Source organism: Homalodisca vitripennis, chromosome X (assembly GCF_021130785.1).
Source record: "Homalodisca vitripennis isolate AUS2020 chromosome X, UT_GWSS_2.1, whole genome shotgun sequence".
Classification (NCBI taxonomy): domain Eukaryota; kingdom Metazoa; phylum Arthropoda; class Insecta; order Hemiptera; family Cicadellidae; genus Homalodisca; species Homalodisca vitripennis.
In genome coordinates this window covers 17,885,069-17,904,254 of record NC_060215.1, presented here as the reverse complement: position 1 = coordinate 17,904,254, position 19,186 = coordinate 17,885,069, and the positions used below count along the sequence as shown (strand labels likewise).

General features: G+C 32.6%; 1 protein-coding gene across 1 annotated transcript in view; it reads left to right on the top strand.

Annotated features, from left to right (window-relative positions):
* LOC124368748 (twitchin-like) overlaps positions 1 to 19,186 on the top strand; it is a 260,447-nt gene that overhangs the window by 123,478 nt on the left and 117,783 nt on the right. The window contains 19 exon segments of the mRNA XM_046826091.1: positions 744 to 888; positions 1,004 to 1,143; positions 3,885 to 4,029; positions 5,398 to 5,539; positions 6,605 to 6,729; positions 7,409 to 7,452; positions 7,455 to 7,549; positions 8,685 to 8,899; positions 9,287 to 9,493; positions 11,130 to 11,270; positions 12,632 to 12,799; positions 13,444 to 13,568; positions 14,251 to 14,428; positions 14,635 to 14,782; positions 15,534 to 15,670; positions 16,019 to 16,182; positions 16,355 to 16,499; positions 17,119 to 17,421; positions 18,822 to 19,106. Of these exon segments, the coding sequence (XP_046682047.1) occupies positions 744 to 888; positions 1,004 to 1,143; positions 3,885 to 4,029; positions 5,398 to 5,539; positions 6,605 to 6,729; positions 7,409 to 7,452; positions 7,455 to 7,549; positions 8,685 to 8,899; positions 9,287 to 9,493; positions 11,130 to 11,270; positions 12,632 to 12,799; positions 13,444 to 13,568; positions 14,251 to 14,428; positions 14,635 to 14,782; positions 15,534 to 15,670; positions 16,019 to 16,182; positions 16,355 to 16,499; positions 17,119 to 17,421; positions 18,822 to 19,106 (3,052 nt within the window).

Sequence of the window (19,186 nt, the reverse complement as noted above, 5' to 3'; positions counted from 1 at the left end):
ATACTTTATACTCCAAAATTTACCTCCTTAAAATTTATGTGGGCTACAAAAAATTTATTATTAAATTTATTTATTTTGTCCAAGAAAATTACAAGGGTTATGATAACCAATTAACATTTAGAAACTATTTACTGGATATCCTGCAGGATTAAATTAATGCTTTTAACATTTATGCTTCAAAATATTAATACGCTCATGTATAATGAGCATTAACAACATATTGAATACTGTAAAAGTAAATAGACATCGTTGGAAATATTACTAAAAATAGCCAATGTATGTATAAAATTTGGAAATCATCTATTTATTTGTTTAGTTTCCTGTTTGCTTCTAATTTTATAGCCACAAAATAAATTGTGTGATTTTGATACACATGTACAGTCCATAATGCATATTTTGGATTTCCTGTATCTAGTAAACAAGAAAGTATCTTTTTTCATAATTAAAGACTGCCTCTAAAGAGCATCAAGTTTTCAATTTACTTTTATTAGCTTCCTTGTTTATTTTATAAATCTTATTCATTGTGATTGATAAAACATTATAAGCAATTAAAACAAATAATTGTGAATGGTGACAATTTCTAGGTCAATTGTTCACTTTGAAATTTGCTCCTTTAATAATTAATTTATACATTACTAATATGTAATCTAGTAGTAATAGATTCCTACACTATGGTTCATTTTCGTCTGGTTCAAATTCAGTAAATTATAAGTGCATATATGAGATGTAATGATGTTTCACAGGAACTGTTTCCGGGTTCGAAGTACAAGTTCAAAAATGAGAATGACGTTTATACTTTGATTATCAGTACCCCAAAAGTGGAAGACACTGGAAAATACACCATAGAGATTGCCGGAATAAGCTGTACAGCTTTTCTCAACGTGGACGGTAAGTTTAAGCACATCTGTAGAGAAAAGATTGTCGTTATATAACAATAATTTTTATACATTTATACTCTGTTTCGTTTTTATCTTGTGTGACGTATACATGGATGATTGTACAGAGGCGGATCCATCATACACATTCCTCAGACCACTGAACAAAAAGACGGAGGGCTTCACAAGGCATGAAACCTATATGGAATGTACTGTGAGCAGTAGCTTGGCCATTGTTTCATGGTGGAAAGGCAAAACAAAGCTTACAGTAAGTACATCTTGTATTCTTGAGACTGGCTTTGCTGCTTTAAATATTCAATACAAATATTCTTGCTTCTGGCTTTTCTAAAGTGGGATGCCTTCTTATTTAAAAAAAAATATATTTAATTCCTTATTTCATGTATTAAAGCTTATCTGTTTCAACTAAGTAAAATGCTTTGTGCTAGTTATACTCATTATAATGCAGGGGCCACCAACCAATTAAGCACACATCCTTGTTTTTCTTGAAATCGATGGAGGATTTTCCTCCAAGAGAGAAATGGATTATCAGTTGCACCAGCAAGATAAAATCAGATTATTTTGTGACTCAAAATGTCAATTTTCAGTCTCTGTATCTTGGCTGCTGCTGATATAACTATTATTTATGTATGTGATCATTGATTTTAAGTGCATAACACTAAAAGGTATGAACTTATGAAAACATTTATCATTTGATATTTTTAACCTTTTCAATGCCTTCCCATTCTGGCCACCATAAAAACAAGTGTAACTGATGATTGAACGATTTCTTGAGGAAAATTCTCCCATCCCATGTAAAACTATGTTCTGTTCTTATACAAGACTAATTCACTCTTACTATCATGTGAGTTATAGGTAGCAATAGAACTAATCATTTTCTATTATCTTTCTATTAGTTACAGTTACAATAGACAATGAACAGATCAAAGCTTGCAATATATAACAGCCTTTAAATGTTTAGTCAGCATATTTACAATGTTTTTTGCCTTTTAAACTTTTAAAAAACTAAGTTTTCTCACTGTAAAACCTACGAGTATTCTTACCTAATACAATACATTTTCAACAGTGTTGTAAGAAATATGGAATACGTTAATAACATCGTCTTTAATTAGCAATAAATATTTGTAACTTAATCAAATTTATGTTTTTAGAACAAGTATAAAATATTGCTCTTCGTTTTGAAATATTCACAGTATTCATATATTGAAATGCCTGGTTATATAAACAATATTTCAAGAAATTTCAAAAATTTTAACTCGTCTATTATAATTTTGTATGTATTGATTATAAACATTGTGATTAATTTTATTTGTTACGTTTAAATTTGCTAGTAACTGCCTCATTAACATATTGATTTAATACCACAATTTTCCTATACATAACGTAGCTATGGTAGGAAGAGTTGATTCATGAGAATGTCGAGTTTAGCTCCAGTTCACCTTCCTCTTAGTGCAGTGTCTGAAGTCTGACACTGTCATAGACTAGGCTCCTAGAATATGGAGTCATATCAGTCTGAAGAGATCGAAAAAACTCGAAAACGAAGAAGTTCAAATTGCATTGTTTCGACATCAGAGACACCTAGATTACAAAATCAGTTATAATCCAAGAGAAGAGGTTTCCTCATTATCTCATCACGTGCACAATTGAATGCAATATAATTTTTTAGACACAGTCTTAAAGCACAGCGGAGCAACTCAATTGTGCACCTGATGAGACAATGAGAACACCTCTTCACTTAGGTTGTACTTGATTTTTTAGTCTAGGTATCCCTGATGTCAAAATGATGCATGCAGTTCGATTTGAACTTCTTCGTTTTCGAGTTTTTTACCTGCTGAAGGAGCTAAACTCAACTCCCACAATTTTTCTAAGTTGATGATTTTTAATTTCAGAAAATATACTCTCCCAAATTTTATACTACTATATCGTAGTTACCTTTTAGTTCTTTTACATATATTTAATTGTGTATTACTGCAACTTACCATTAATTTGTTTTACTCAGCTTCTAGGTTATTATCTTTTTATAATTATGCTTGTAGAGAACAACAAAATATAGAGGTGTTGTGGTTTGCCATCCAACTACACTCTTGCTTCTGCTGACATATTGGTAACAAAAGACTGGTGGAGTCGTTTTCGTCCTAGTTTAGATCGAAACTTGTAACATAGTTTCTTGTACATATATAATTCTTGTACATAACAATGTATATAAAGTTGTGTACATACATTTTAGAACTAGTTAATTGTTTAAATGTGTACAATGTGTCTAAATGTAAAACATTTTTATGCCGTCCTGTCATTTAAACTTTAGTTCACCTTTGTCTCTCATGCCTTTAAATACCATCTTCCATCATTAACCATTTCATGCTCTACCCATGCTTAAATAAGATTTGTTTATTGGTTATACATTATTTTGTTAACTAATACACTATAATTTTGTGTGGATAGGAGTGAGTAAAATTGTTGTACAACTACAACAATTGTTGTATTGTTGTCTTTTTAGTTTTCAGTTTTTATTTACAATATGAATTAAATTTTGTTGCTAGTTCATTATGATTAAATTTTTTAGTATGTGTATTTTTATATTTTATAGTATTGTCAGTTTGTTATTATTAAAAGAATTTAAAAAATTACAAGGATAATATATATGAAATAAATAATCTCAGAACTAATTTTGAAAGGATTTTAATTAAGACTTTTTATCACAGTAAACTAGAGACAACACACAATAATGAACCTGTGTTATTCTTATTATAGTGTTAATAATTTATTATTGACTATAGTCAAATTAAATTCTATTCTTAAAAAGTTTCTTTTTCATACCACTATGATCCAGGCAAAGATTGGTAACCTTTTAGTTTTGTAAAATGTTTTAAAGACCATATCAATTTTCTTTTTCAGTATATATAAACATAATTTGAAATAATACGTTTTGATTTTTTAATCATGTAATGTTTTGTTACTAATTAGTTTGAAATCATGTATATTTAATTGCAGGAAAGCGAAAAAGTATCAATAGAGAAGGACATGTCAGGCAACTGCAGACTGACAGTGAAGGCTCTAGAGATGGAAGATGCTGGAGATTATTCCTGTAAGATAGAGAAACAACCGGATGAGACAACCACTGAACTCACTGTCATCGGTAATTTCTTTATGTTACCCTTTAGAGATTCAATGCCGTTATAAATTCTACAACAGTTAGTACTTAAGTGTAGTAACGTACGGATTAGCTTTATTTTACAGTTGTTAGTCCACCTTTTAGTGTACGACTCGGTACACATGTGCATCTATTTTTAGTAGTGACACAATATGGGTGGCAATGTAGCTTCAAATTAAGTGATAAAAGTAGCGTGGCACCAGCCCAAGAATGTGAATGTTGAGTTGTTATTCCACAGCCGGTGGCTTTCTGAAAGGAAATTACTTAGAAACGGGAGAATAAGATCGCTTACGCAGAATTTTGGTATTGTTATCGTTACATAATATGACACTTTCACCAATCTTGACCCTGTCGTCTACATCTTTCCAGGTAGATCAGTAGACAGGAGGTGACTGAGGATTGGGGTTAAGGTTGAGGTGCAGAAACGTTGATAGCTTTGGTTAAAAACCCCTTTAAATAACAAATATAGCTGAATTGTATCAAGCATACATTAATATTTTAGGTTGGATATATTTTTAGAGATCGGAAGATAATAAGCAAGCAACATTATTTGTATAAGAGATAATCATTCCTAAAAATAACTTTCATTTGGAAAATTAATTGGAATAACATATCTGCTGGAACATTCTTTTACTTCAATCTTCAAATTAAAGAAAACTAATAAATTCCGTAATTTTGTTATTAATTGCACAACATCCTGTAACCTAATTACTAAATTTTATTAAATATTATTTATATATATATATTTTTTCTATATGAAAATGAGAGGCCGATCCCCTTTTAAGCCTTATTCTGTTTGTCCTCATGGACCACTGGCCTGTGTAAGTTTCTTATCAAACAGAATAAGGGGGAGAGTCGATACAGTACAATGTTGATGGTACTGATAAAAAGTGCTACAATCAAAGACAGGATTTTAATCTGCGTTATCGCTAACTCAGACCCAAAGTCCAACGTCTTAGACCACTCGGCCATCGGCACTCCCATAATATATGTAAACATAATATTGAAATGGGATTCAAGCTGTCTCAAAACTGAAGAACAGTTTAGGCAAGTAAAGTAGTTGCAAAATTTTAGAACAGAAAGAAATTTTAACAAAGAAGACAGCATTATATTAACATAAAGTTAATTAAATATATTCTGTGCTAAATATATGTTCATCGTTTATCAATTGGATAATCTCCAGCAAGTCACAGGGTACTAACATCTCTTGATTGAAGATTATTAGTCTTTTGATTTGTTGTGCATCAGAAAATAAAAAAAAAAAGAAATTAATCACTCATCTAATAAACATAAAACACATATAATGTACGTACCTGTATTATTGAATTGAATATGAGTGTCTAAATGTTTCAGAGTACCCGTATAAGTTCGTGAAGGTACTTAAGAGTGTGACACATGTTGAGAAAGAAACTATCACTCTGGTCTGCGAGCTGGACGATGCAGAAGGTGATGTCAAATGGACTAAGAATGGTGAAGAACTGAAACCAGACAAAAGGTAAAACACTCCTTCTCTCTTTAATCTATGAATAATACATCAAAGTTAACAAATTGTTTCAAAGTGATTACCATATGCGATGTTTAACAATGTAATGGTATCTTTTAAAAGCCATTGAATAAAGTAATTGAACGGTAAATACTTTTGAAATATAACTATGTCAGCCCTTCTCTCTTGAATGGCAAGTTATAGTGGCCAGTGTTTAAATTCTAGTTTTATCAATGGTTTACTATAATGTCAAATAAGAAAAATTTGCAGAATTTTTTATCATAAAACATCAATTAAAGTACATGAATCAAATTTTGGGTCAACCAAAATAAAGTAAATAATCGGTTATTCTTTGTTGTAGCATAATTATGTACAACATTAATTTTCTTAATAGTTTTAGGACCTCATGAAAAACATTATGGATCTTTATTATTAATTTTTATTGCATTAAAAAAATAACAAACCAGTGAATCATGTGTATTGTAATGGGTTCAGGAAATGTTATTATTTTTGTTGAATTATATATTTGTAATATTTATGTTACCAAAATGTTCATAATACAACGCTCTTTCTGTTTTGTAAATCCATTTTTTTATTTTAATTATAATAAATAGTATTACATTTATTAATATATTTTATTTTTACAAATGACACTAGTAAAACTAATGACAGTAGTACAAATCTTGCTCTTTAGATTTTGTTCATATACTTGAAGTAAAATAACAAATGAATAAGTAAAATATAGCAGGTGAAAGTATAATAAATGTAAGTAAATATAAATAATGAATAAAAAAACACAACTGAAAATAAGAAATACATTTTTCCAAAGCAAATTTTTTTTACAATCGAAAGGTATTAAAAATACAATTAGGTTTTTTGAATAATATTTGTAAACATTTTTAATCTTCTTCAAAATAAATTTTGTTTTAATGTTGTATGCGTTACTCGTATATTTATAAATTAATTTACATGTGGTTATTTTAATTTTAAGGTTATTTTATAGCATTCTTATTTATTAATGAAAAGGACTTAAAACTTTTGAACTGACGTTAAAAAATAGTTTTATTTTGAATACAGAATCAGCATCTCTAAGGAGGGCAGGAAGCGAAAGGTCACAATCAAGGATGCCAAGGTCACAGATGCTGGACTTTACGCTTGTACCAGTAATGCTGACCAGACTGAGGCTGAACTCATTGTCAACTGTAAGCATTATTTTATCAAAGAATACAACTTTTAATACCATGGTAATGAAATAATTCAAAAACGAGTTGAGTGTTAAATTAAACTGTTTACATTTTAGAACAACTGTTGCAGTAGTTCTGATATTTTACATTGTGTAGACTTTGAAGTCTCTGAGCTCATGTGCAGACGCCATTACGTATAAGTCACTTTTACACTTAACAATGATAACGTCAAGTGTACAGTTTATTTGCTGGGAACTGGATTTTATTGGATCTTACATAATGCCAGAACTCCCTCAAACCAGCAAAATTGTTGTCATCAGCTGAATAAAGTAGTTTTAAGTAAAAACGGAATCAGAATCTTTTTTACTTTTTATTTCACAGTAATCTAAAAATAATATATTACTACAATTGTTTGTAATTAATGCAATTTTAAAATGTTAAATGTGCAGGTTTCTACAGAGAAAGTAATGAAATGCTTCTCCCACAATATGATAAGTTCCTTAACCTGAATAGTGATTATGTTGAAAAAGTCTGCTCGATTTCTTAATTTATTTGTTCTAAATATTATGTTTCTTCTCACATACATAATTTACTGTTGCAAATTTTAATTCAACTGTATGATTCTATCTTCGGTGACTCTATTAAGTTATAGCATAATTATAACCTCTGCTGATCATTTGTTGTTTTGTGACTTCAGACCAGAACAGGTTCAACAAGAAGCTGAAAGATACAACTGCTATTGAGAGAGAGAGAAGCTTGTGCTTGACATTGAACTCCAGGATCAGACAGCAGCAGCTGAATGGTTCTTCAATGGTGAACCCGTCAAAGAATCTGAAAGGTTAGTATTTTTTACGTTTTTGAAAAGAAACTAGTTATAGTTATAATCATCATATTTTCTGTATACACATCAGAGTTAACCTAAGGTTCTGCAACATCTACGTGATAGGTCAATGGCTCGAATTGTAACTAATCAAAAACTGTATACCAAACTAGGATATAAAATCTACAATTTGGTCATCAAGGCCATTTCTTCATGGGTGGAGAAGGAAAGTCTTCACGACAAGCTTATGTCAAGCAAGAATCTACATATAATTTTAGAGATGGCAATTTTTGACCTAGGCAGGACCAAGATGGAAATATTAAAAAAATTTAATTCAGGCAATGTTGTTAGAAAAGATTATTTGAAGTTTCACGCCATCTGATTGACTGTTAGGTTGTTGATGTTTCACTAAAAATAAGAATAAGAATACATTTATTGCCATAAAGCTTACACAAGCATCGACACAAGTCATGTATAAAATATGAAAACTAGCAGAAGTCCAGATAAGCAAACTTTGGAACCCAAAACTTGAAGTTCCCAAAACAGTCATGCCACAACTTAAATACTATTTTTAAAATAAATAAATAAATAACAAATTTAAACAGGTATATAACAAATAAATAAATAACAATAGAAGTAAAACACAGCCTCATATATTACAACAACAGAATTATATAACATTGATACATTTTCTAATGTAGTCTGTATAGATAAAAAACATATGACATTAACATTTAAAATCTAATCATTAAACTAAATTATTTTATGTCTAGAAACTAGCAGTTCCACAGTCAAAAGATTCTTTAAAAAAAATAAAATGGATTGACTAAAAGCCAGGAATAAAATTTTCCTTTAAATTAACTTTAATCATATTTAGAGATAAATGGTCTTAAAAAGTTGTAGACTTTTACAAGAAATAAGTAAATAAAGTATTAATAAAGTTGTAAACTATTATTAATAGTTTTATTTAGTCTATAAAAATCTATGGATACATTTTCTCTACTTCTGGTTTAGTACATTGCATATGTATCAATGGCGTTTTTATTTGGGACAAGAATCATCAGGATATGTTTTTTCATAATTTGAAGTATAAACTATAATACCTTTTGAAATAGTGGATTACGATTACTTACGCAAATAAATTTATGCACAGAGTGGAAATCAAGAATCTGGGAGGAGGTAAACACCAGTTGGTGTTCAACAAGCTGGAGATGACTGACTCTGCCGAGATCATGTGCAAGTCTGGAGAATTGACATCTTCCTGCAAGCTGGAGGTGAAGAAGGGAGAGAGCAAACCCATGATTGACTTTGGTGATTCAGTGGATGCTCCAGCCAACCATCCAATTACCTTCCAAGTGCCCTTCAAAGGTACATATATTGTAATTTAACAGATCTGCTGAATTAGGTCTACCTGACTTATTCAAGTTTTAATGAAAAGTAACATCTGGACAAAACGTTAGACAACAAAGGTCATTCTTTACTACAACACAAGCAATTGTATCATTAAGAAAGTAACCTTTTTAATGAAATACTGTGGATTTTAAGATTTTGGTTGTTAAAATAATGTATGAAAAGAGAGTATTAGGATTAAGAAGTATAGAACCTTCATCGACATGTAAAGGAATAAACTCAAGAAGTGACTGCTTCACTTTGAATATGCTTTTTATCTGTCTTTCTTACTCCATTTTTTGTATGTTTTTGGAATTTTCTTTATGATAATCAGTGAACTTTACACATCTGTGTTGTTATGTTTAGTGTCGGGCACCAAACAATCCCAGATAGAGGCAAAGCTGGTGAAGGATGGCAAACCCCTGCCACTGAAGGAGGTGGAGGTGGTTGTACACGAGGAGAAAGTCACATACACAGTCAAGAAGCCTGCTCGAGGCCTCAGCGGCAAATACCAGATCAAGATTTCCAATGCCCAAGGCGAGGATGTCAAAGACATCAAGATCAACATGCAAGGTAAGATTTAGAACGTAACTGAAATTTGTTGAAACCTAACTATGTTACAAGATGGAAAACTTGTGTCCTCGGTATACTATATAGCTGCTTATTGTAAAATTATTACAAGATACAGCAAACAGATTACAGATGTAACTTTCATATGCTTTACTCAAATTGCACTGAATGGACTCAAAATAAGATACGTCCTTATAGTGAACGTATTGGTTGACGTGAATCTGTGAGATATTAATCCATCCAAATCTGTAATCATAATGCCTAAGGCTAAACAAATGCTTGAACAACCTGCTACTTTTGATGGAATAATGAAAAAAGTGCTGGATGTTTTCAACAACAATGCTGCCAACCGCAGGAATGAGAATTTTGTATTTAGTAAATGACTGTTTGAATTTAGGTAACGATTTCTTGGGAATTTTTTTACTATCAAATATGTGTATCTTTTTTAATTTCATAGTTTATGAAATGAACACCATAACATCTGTAAATATGGCTCAGGAATACTGCCTTAGGAACGATTTAATTTTCAACGCATCAAAAACAAAATGCCTTACTTTTGGTAAAAATAAGGATGAAGTTCATGTTCCACCCAACCTTGAAAGAGTACGAACCACAAAAACACCTTGGGGTAGTGATCGATGACCGGTTGACTTGGAACTGCCACATAGACGGCTTATGCAAAAAACTCAGCTCAGCACTCTTTGTGCTAAAGAGGATAAAATCAATTGGTACACCTACTGCAACAAGAACCGCATACCATGCTCTGTTTGAGACCCACATTCGTTATGGTATAGTACTATGGGGTGGATCATCTGCAGGGAATCTCCAGCGAGTGTTGGTTTTACAGAAGCGTGCAATACGAATCATGGCTGATCTAGACTTTCGAGATAGCTGCAAAGAGGCTTTCAAGACCTTGGGAATTCCTACAGTGATAACTCTGTACATTACTGAAGTGATTCTACACGCCTACACACAACGTCCGAGAGGAATGGTGACATCCATGATTACAACACAAGGCGGGCCAATGACTTCAGTCTTCCCTTACATCACTCAGCTCTTTTTGCCAAGAAGCCGTCTTATGCTGGAGCGAAGCTTTATAATATGCTTCCGAAGAACTTCAAAACCAGCACTCCGCAGGTTCTGAAGAAAAGACTTATTAAGTGGCTTGTTGGAAGGTCAATATATAGTGTTGAAGAGTTCAAGAATATAACCAATGTAAATATGTAAATTATATGTGTATTTTGTAATTGTTATTTTGGTAAAACTTTTATCATGTTTTAAAGAAATAGCTACCTAAACTGTGTCAGTTAAACATGTTAATTGTTAATGTAGTTAGCAACTTTTATCTACAATTAATTGACTATATGTCTTATCATATTTGACACCATTTCTGTTCTTAATGAATACGAAAATAAAGCAATTGTCTATTGTCTATGTCTATTGTCTATAGGTAGCCTTTTGCTCACCAAATAGTATGAGGATAACATCTCCTCTGAAATCTGAATTATATCTCTCGTGAGATAACCATCCATTATGATAGTATAGACACAACTTTCCAACTAGCAGTTATTTTTCAGTAGTAACAATAGGTTCTTCACTCCAAAATACGTTGTGTACTACTGTAGTTTGGTATTTCCAGATGTACCTCAACCTCCTCAAGAGATCAATGTTACGGACATTTACCAGACCAGCTGCATTGTGAAATGGAAGCCTCCTGTGGATGATGGTGGTTCCACTCTCATCCAGTACGTGATTGAAAGGCAGGACTTGAGTGTCAAAGGTGAGTCTGCGTATATCATATATATCACTATCCGCATTTGACTGCTTTTACTGTAGCATTTAAAATAAATTGATCCATGTAAATTACATATATATGATGTATTAAGAACGGCCTATTTTGGCCTTGTATATCCTCATATAACATACTGGCTGACTGTGGGGCAGCTGTTCTAAATACAAATTTGATAGAGTATTTAGAATCCAAAAGAAAGCGGTCCGAATAATTTCAAAATTGAAATTCAGAGATTCGTGTAAAAATTCCTTCAGGGAGCTTGAATTGCTGACTTTGCCCTCTCTCTATATCCTTAAAGTTGCTCTGTACTGCCGATTCAAGTGTGAGTTGGTCCAAGGCAGGGACGTTCACCAATATGGGACTAGGGGCCGGGACAACTTCCGTATTCAACAGCACAGAACTGCCACGTTCGAACGTTTATCATCCGAGGTTGGCGTTAAGTTGATAAATAAGCTCCCTGATGAGATAAAAAATTTAAATGATCATAAAAAATTCAAAGCTTGATTGAGAAACCTATTGGTGTCGAGGGTGTTCTTCTCTGTTGAAGAGTTTATGATGAGCCGCTGGGATCAAATTTGAAATTAATGGAAATTTGAAATTAATTGGTTAAATCATTTAGTTTTGTTCTAAATTGTAATCAGCTAAAAATATTGACAATTGTATACAATTTTCTTAAATTGTGAACGCAATAAAGATTTATTATTAATTATATATATATATATATATAAATTTGAGATTCAACAATAAAACATAACATCATCGGAATGCTGTTATCAAAAATTACTAGGGCTGTAGTTTTGTATAACGTTGATTTACAAAATTGTTATTCATTGTTACATTAAATTTATCATTAGCTCTATTAAATTACACAGCTGTTTATTTTATAGCATTTAAAATTTCACCATTCAAATAAATACAGAAAGTAAAAAATTTCATTTTTAAGATTATGTGAGTGAAGTTTTCTAGTAATAAATGAAATTAAACATTGTACCATAGTTTTCATTTTGCAGGTGTATGAATAACAAGGAGCGTTATCGATTTATCAGTATATAAATTGTATTTTTCAACTGAAGCATTTATTTTATGTGATAACCTGTCTTCTTTCTAACAAAAATGTGATTTCTATTGTAATGGAAATTCGTACAGCATGATACATGTACACTCATACGTTCTGGAAATGCCCTAACCGAGTTTTTAAAATATTAAAAAAATGTTAGTGAATCATCAACCCAAAATAAGACATAAAGTATTTCATAATATTAAATTAATTAATTATCTAACTTATTTATTAATTTGAACCTCTCTATAAAAGTGAACAGGAATAGCAATTTTGTCCTTTTCAATTCCAGGAGGTTGGCATAGCATAGCTGAAGTTCCTGCCACTGAGCCCACAACCTTCCACGTGACAGACTTGATTCACAAGAAGGAGTACAAGTTTAGGATAAGGGCAGTCAACAAGATTGGCTCTTCAGAACCAAACATATTTGCCAAACCTGTATTGGCTAAAGATCCTTGGGGTGAGTATTTCCTATGAGTTATTTAGGCTAGTAAGATTTCAATGAAAACTGAGAACACTAGTATTTCAGTGTTTACATTTAAGTTTCAGCTAGTGTTATTGAGTTTTGTTACAGTTAATTTCTACAGCAATCTAAAAGTAGTAACTTTATTATGTAGTTTCATAATTTTCAATTCACTTTATAAACAATAAAATTTTTGTTGGAACAATTTCAAGTACCTCAAGTTTGAAAAAGTATTTCAAGTACTTAAAAAGCAGATATGAAATTCCATAAATACATTGTAGATCAAGTTTATTCCTAAAATGGAGACAAATGCGAAGGGAATAATTGGTAAAGTTCAACAATCATATTTCTAACTAGGGTGTTGAAACATACACCGATGAGGTGGTAAAATATTGTTGATGGTAGGGTGGAGGGAAAGTAGTAGCTTTCTTGACCTGACCTGTCGAACAGGATCACTGTTGTTGGGTGCAGTAATATTTAAAGAAGCATTGTTTTAAGTGATAATATTCACACTCTGAGAAGGAGGTGCAATACAATATGTCATTGGTGCGATATATTGCCTGTGGCACAATGAAAAATCATAAAATGCATTGAAAAGCATTGCCTGATGTTAACAGGAATTTAAATGATTTTCTGTACAGATGAGCCTGGAAAGCCAACAAACGTAGAAGTTGTGGATTGGGACAAGGACCATGCAGACCTCAAATGGACAAAGCCAGAAAATGATGGAGGAGCTCCTATTACAGGCTACATCATTGAATACAAAGTAAGCAATGCTACATCTCATATTTTTTATCCTCCAAAAAAATCAATTTATATTACTATGTTACTGGATTTTGTTGAAAAAAACATTGGCAATATTAGTACATTTAAATAGTTTGTTTACGAAATAGTGATTCATTTTTGAGCACAGTTTCGCAATAAATTCCATGTTCCTTTTTTTAAATTTTTTATTTTACAAATCAGCAAATGAGAAAAATTATCTATGTAATGGGTTTTTGCGTTAATTGGTTAGCACACGGTTGTGAAAATCAGCCTTGTGGCACTATTGGCAGTATTTTACATCAAGGGTACAGAACATTTCTTTACTCTCAACATTCCCAACCCTTATGAAAATTTCCCCGTTTTTTTACCTTTCATTATAGCCTTATACGTCCACGAGCATATCCAATAAAAAAATGCATGGATTTTCTAAAAGATTTCCTCAAAAGTGTATTTGTATACAGCTTTTGTATTAGATCGAAGTCAAGTCAAGTTTTTTACCCAAACTTTGCCCAGATGGTTTAAAATTATCTTGATCCTCAAATCAGACATAACCCCAATCCTGGCTTTCAATACCTTGAATATTTCCTTTGGTTACCTTTAAGTATTAAGAAAAAAACTTTAAAAATGTATTCTCTTGATTTGTCACCAAATATTTACGATACTAATTGGTACTGATTGTGTAGGAGAAGTTTGGCAAGGACTGGGTGGAAGGCAAGGTGATTGATGGAGATGTCCAAGCCGCCACCATCGATGGACTGAAGGAGGGAACTCAGTACGAGTTCCGCATCAAGGCTGTCAATAAAGCCGGCCCTGGAGAGCCTAGCGATGCTACAAAACCAATCATTGCCAAGTGCAGATTTGGTAAGTGACAAAATTTAGACATAATTCATCTTTATAGTTGTCATAAATAGTGTTACAAAAATCACATATTTGACTCGTGGAATTTTTATTACTGATAACTAAACCAAGAATTGTGTCTTGTCCATTTAATTTGTGTTGAATTTTATCTATTATGGATAAAATTCAAGCTTGAATGTATATTTGATATGATGCATGAAATGTTTCAGTGAAACCTTTCATTATTGGAGATGACCTGCAAAACATAGTAATAAAGAAGGGTCAAGTAATCAAGTACGATATCAAATACGGAGGTGAACCCGAACCTGAGGTGGTATGGCAGCTGAATGGTGTTGAAATCAAGGATGACAACGACAAGTAAGTCATAATCCTACATTCCTACACTAATGGATGTGAGTATAGGTTTTTAGTTGCTGTTAGTATAGGTATTGTTATACTCTTTTCGTAAAAGGTTCAGATTTTTTAGTGCTACATTAGGCTGAGTGTTAAAAGTAACATTGCACTTATCATGCACAGGGACGGAAAAAAGTACCACACTATTGGAACTCAGAATTTTTTAGAATAGAATATATTTTATTCATAAAATCTGAACCGTGTAGTCGTGAAAGATTCTTAAAACTTTGAAATTTTAATTAGGTACTAATTTTACTGTATGATTGATGTATGAAAATGTGAGCCATTATTTTGAGTGCATGCTGTTAATTTTTTCTATTAGTATTTTAACAAAAAGAATACCTAATAAATTCTTCAAAATATTAGTTTATTGCTTCTGTATAGACTATATTCTAGACTATTCTTCGTCCGCACATTGTAATCCATGTCTCTACAAAATGCAGACGAATAGCATGTGAGGAAGGTTCTACATATAATTAGGCTGCAAGAGTTAAAAATTATAAACACACATAAAAACCAATAGTTTTAGACTTGGGTTTTGAAAATTTGGATACTAATGGACAGGTATACCTCTGTAAAAGGAGGAGTCAACTTCAGATATCAATTGTACACACAACACTTGAAACATTGCTTTTCATGAAACAATAACCCCCATTGTAAGTAAGTTTGTGTTTACTTACATTCTAAAAAGTATGACTTTAATGTTTCATTTTAGGACAACAATAGACAAGTACGAACGCAACACTGTGGTGACAGTGAGAAGAGCTGTCAGGGCCGACAGTGGCAAGTACAAGCTGATCCTGACCAACAGTTCTGGGGTTTGCGAGGGTATCGCTGAAGTTGTTGTTCTCGGTAAGTTCATAATTTACTTCTTCTTAACGTAGCTATCTTCTTATTTAAAACATTGCTACCAGTCAATACTGTACGTTTTCAGAAACAGTACATCTCATTTTATTCTGTCCTTGGCCATAAAAAGTATTTCTTTCGTTTACTTTTATTTAATCTTTCCTTCCTCCAGTTCTCGATATTTTTTCTCACACCTTCAGGTAACCTTCATTCTTTATGGCAATCAAATTACATAACTGACCTTTCTTATACCACATTTTTACTGTGAACATTATCAACTATAGTATAGTAGATGGGGAAATTTAATTATTTTTGAACCTAAAATCAAATCTTAAAATTCTCTTGTTACTTCAGATAAACCATCCAAGCCTATCGGACCTCTGGAGCCCATTGAAGTGCGGGCAAACCACATCACAGTGCAGTGGAACAAGCCCGAGGATAATGGAGGATCTGACATCACAGGATACGTCATTGAGAAAATGGACATGGACACCGGACGTTGGGTGCCTGCCGGAGAGGTAGGATTCTTCTTGAAGAACTTTTAAGAAATATTTTGGCAAAACAGGATTAACTGTAGTTTAACTAGTACAGTACTATACGGAAAAGTAATTCTTGCAGTAGTTGTCAATGTTACGTAAGATTGGTTTCGATATTGTGATTTGAATTCTCTAATCAATTATTCTTTATCAGGTCGGGCCTAAGACACCAGGAACATTCAAACTGGAAGGATTAACACCGAAAAAGAAGTACAAAGTCAGAGTGAAGGCAGTGAACAAGGAGGGAGAGTCTGAGCCTTTGGAGACCGAACAAGCCATTGTTGCCAAGAATCCTTACGGTAATTGAACCACTGTTCTTACTAAATAAATAAGAATATTTTCAGAATAACAATTACAATACAAGAAAAAAGCATGTACTCAAATGTTTTCATCATATCTTTAAGATATCTGATGGTGCAACTGTTCATTTAGATATATAACGAGTCATATTATGAAGTAAACTCCCATTCTTTTATAGACCAAAATAAGATCATTTTCTGTGCTAGTGTTTCTTTTTTTTCATTACATAATCTCCAGTTCTTCTCTGTTTGAATGCTGTTATACATACATTCTTCAGTCAATCTTAAAGCAAAACAAAAAAATGAAACCGAAAGTAGTTCACTAGAGGACCAAGGTCCTTTTAAAAATATGATTATTTTCATTACTACTGTCCACTTGCAACTGTTTCTGCTTATTTCTTGCTTTGATTGATAAAATTCTCAGGCCCATAGTCAATCTCTTTAAAAAGTAGTTTAACCGATCTCTGGCCCATTTATTGATCTTTTTGTATGTATTTTTAAATAATGGTAAACATATTTTTATGTAAAGATCTTTTTACTTTATTTTAATATGTGAAATCCTTAAACAATTAAAATTACTTATTAAAAAAGTATTGATAAGAATCTTGATTATTCTCAGACGAGCCTGGACGTCCTGGCAAGCCCGACATCATCGACTACGACAATAAGAGTGTCACACTCAAGTGGAAGAAACCAGAGAGTGATGGAGGCCGACCTATTCTCCATTACGTCATTGAGGCCAAGGACAAGTTTTCCATGGACTGGGAAGAAGTGGCCAAAACGGATGACAACAACCCAGAGGGTAAAGTGGAAGGGCTGAAGGAGAAAATGGTCTACCAGTTCCGGGTGAAGGCTGTCAACAAGGCAGGAGCCAGTGAGCCCAGTGAACCCACCGATAACCATATCTGCAAGCACAGGAACTGTAAGTAAACTGCTTTTCATCTAGAAATAGACAATATTCTATACTAACAGATCCGTAGAGATCTATGGTAGCGTCAGTTTAGATCTGATTAATATCAGAGATAACAAATATATGTATATATAAAACAGTATCAGTCCACTTTCTTGCCATTTTTTTACAAAAAGGAGAGGCCGATCCCCTTTTTAGCTTTACTTACTTTGCCTGCCCTCATGGGCCAGACCTGTAAATTGAAAAGTTGACAGTACTTATAAAAAATGCTACAGTCACACATAGGGAGTTCAAACTTGCCCTATCTCCAACTCAGATTCAAACTCTTACCTATACTGCTTGGCCATTGGCTAACCAAGTTACAGTCACTATTTCAAAATTATCCATGCAATTTGATTTTTATACAAATGTCATTGTTTTGTGTTCAGATTTAAAATCTATACATTTTGATTCCTTGTTTCATAATTGTGAATGCCCTGTCTTAAGATATGATTAACTGAGTTTTCCATTTAACAAACATCTATAAATGTATATTCAAGATACTGCTCTAATTTTCAACACTCAAAAAACTTTAAAATTTCAACATTTTATAGTCAACACTGTATTGCCACATGAATACGTTTCCTGCCTCACTGCTATTTTCCTAAAGGGGGTTTTCACATTGGTGTAGCACGATAAACCTGGAATTTTGATATAATAAAAGAATAGCTGAACTGAATAAAGAATAATGTATAAGATATTAAAGCATAAAATAAAGACGTTCTTAGGGTTACAGGGTTATAACTAACATCAGTTTCTCAGTTCACACCTCTATAAATTAATATTTAAATTGCTAACACAAATAAATTCTTGAAATAGACATTTGACAGTAAATAATAAAATGCATTATATGTAAAGATGAGTTCAAAGCACATCTCTATCACAATGAGGTGGAACAGAATTTAGTGTCCCAGACATAAAGGATTTAATTTTTTGAACACCCAATTCCAAAGGTTTAAAGTTTAAAATGTTTTACGAGTAAAGATCCACCAATACTGTTCTGTATTGTTCATTGTTCTCCTATATAAGTTTTTGCATAGGGTCGAAGCTATAAGACTAGTCAGAGGAAGGCTAAAGAGTGGATCAGGTCCTACTCTAGTAAAATGTCAATTAAAGGTTTCATAAAGTTTTGAATCAACTTTTGCATATTTGAGACATTTGGATTAAATGGATCAACTCTGATTAAAACCACTCAAAATCAAACATTGAATCAGATAATATTTAATTTGTTCACGAAACCTTTTGCTTATTGGCAAACTAGAATAGATATATAATGTAAGACCGTGCTTAATAAGATACCAAACCAATTACACCTCAAAAAACATTATGGAAACCTGATTGAGCAGTGCAATAATCACTGAATGATTGTCTAGTGAAACCTCGCATCGACCGAGACGGTATGAAGAGTGTCACCATCAAGGCTGGCCGCACATACAAGTGGACCGTGGATGTGTCTGGTGAACCCCCGCCAACACTGACATGGATCTGGCGAGACGGTATCGCCCTGATAACCACTGACAGGATCAAGATAGAGAATGTTGATTACCAAACAAACTTCAGCATCATCAATGCCACTCGACGCGACACAGGCAAATACACCTTGGTCGCCGAGAACGCTAACGGCAAAGACACTGAGAGCCTTGAGCTGACTGTGCTTGGTGAGTAGAAACTCCTCAGTTTATTTTCATATTGCTGTCCATCTAGTTTGCAAAAAAAATTTAATGAAATCATCATAATC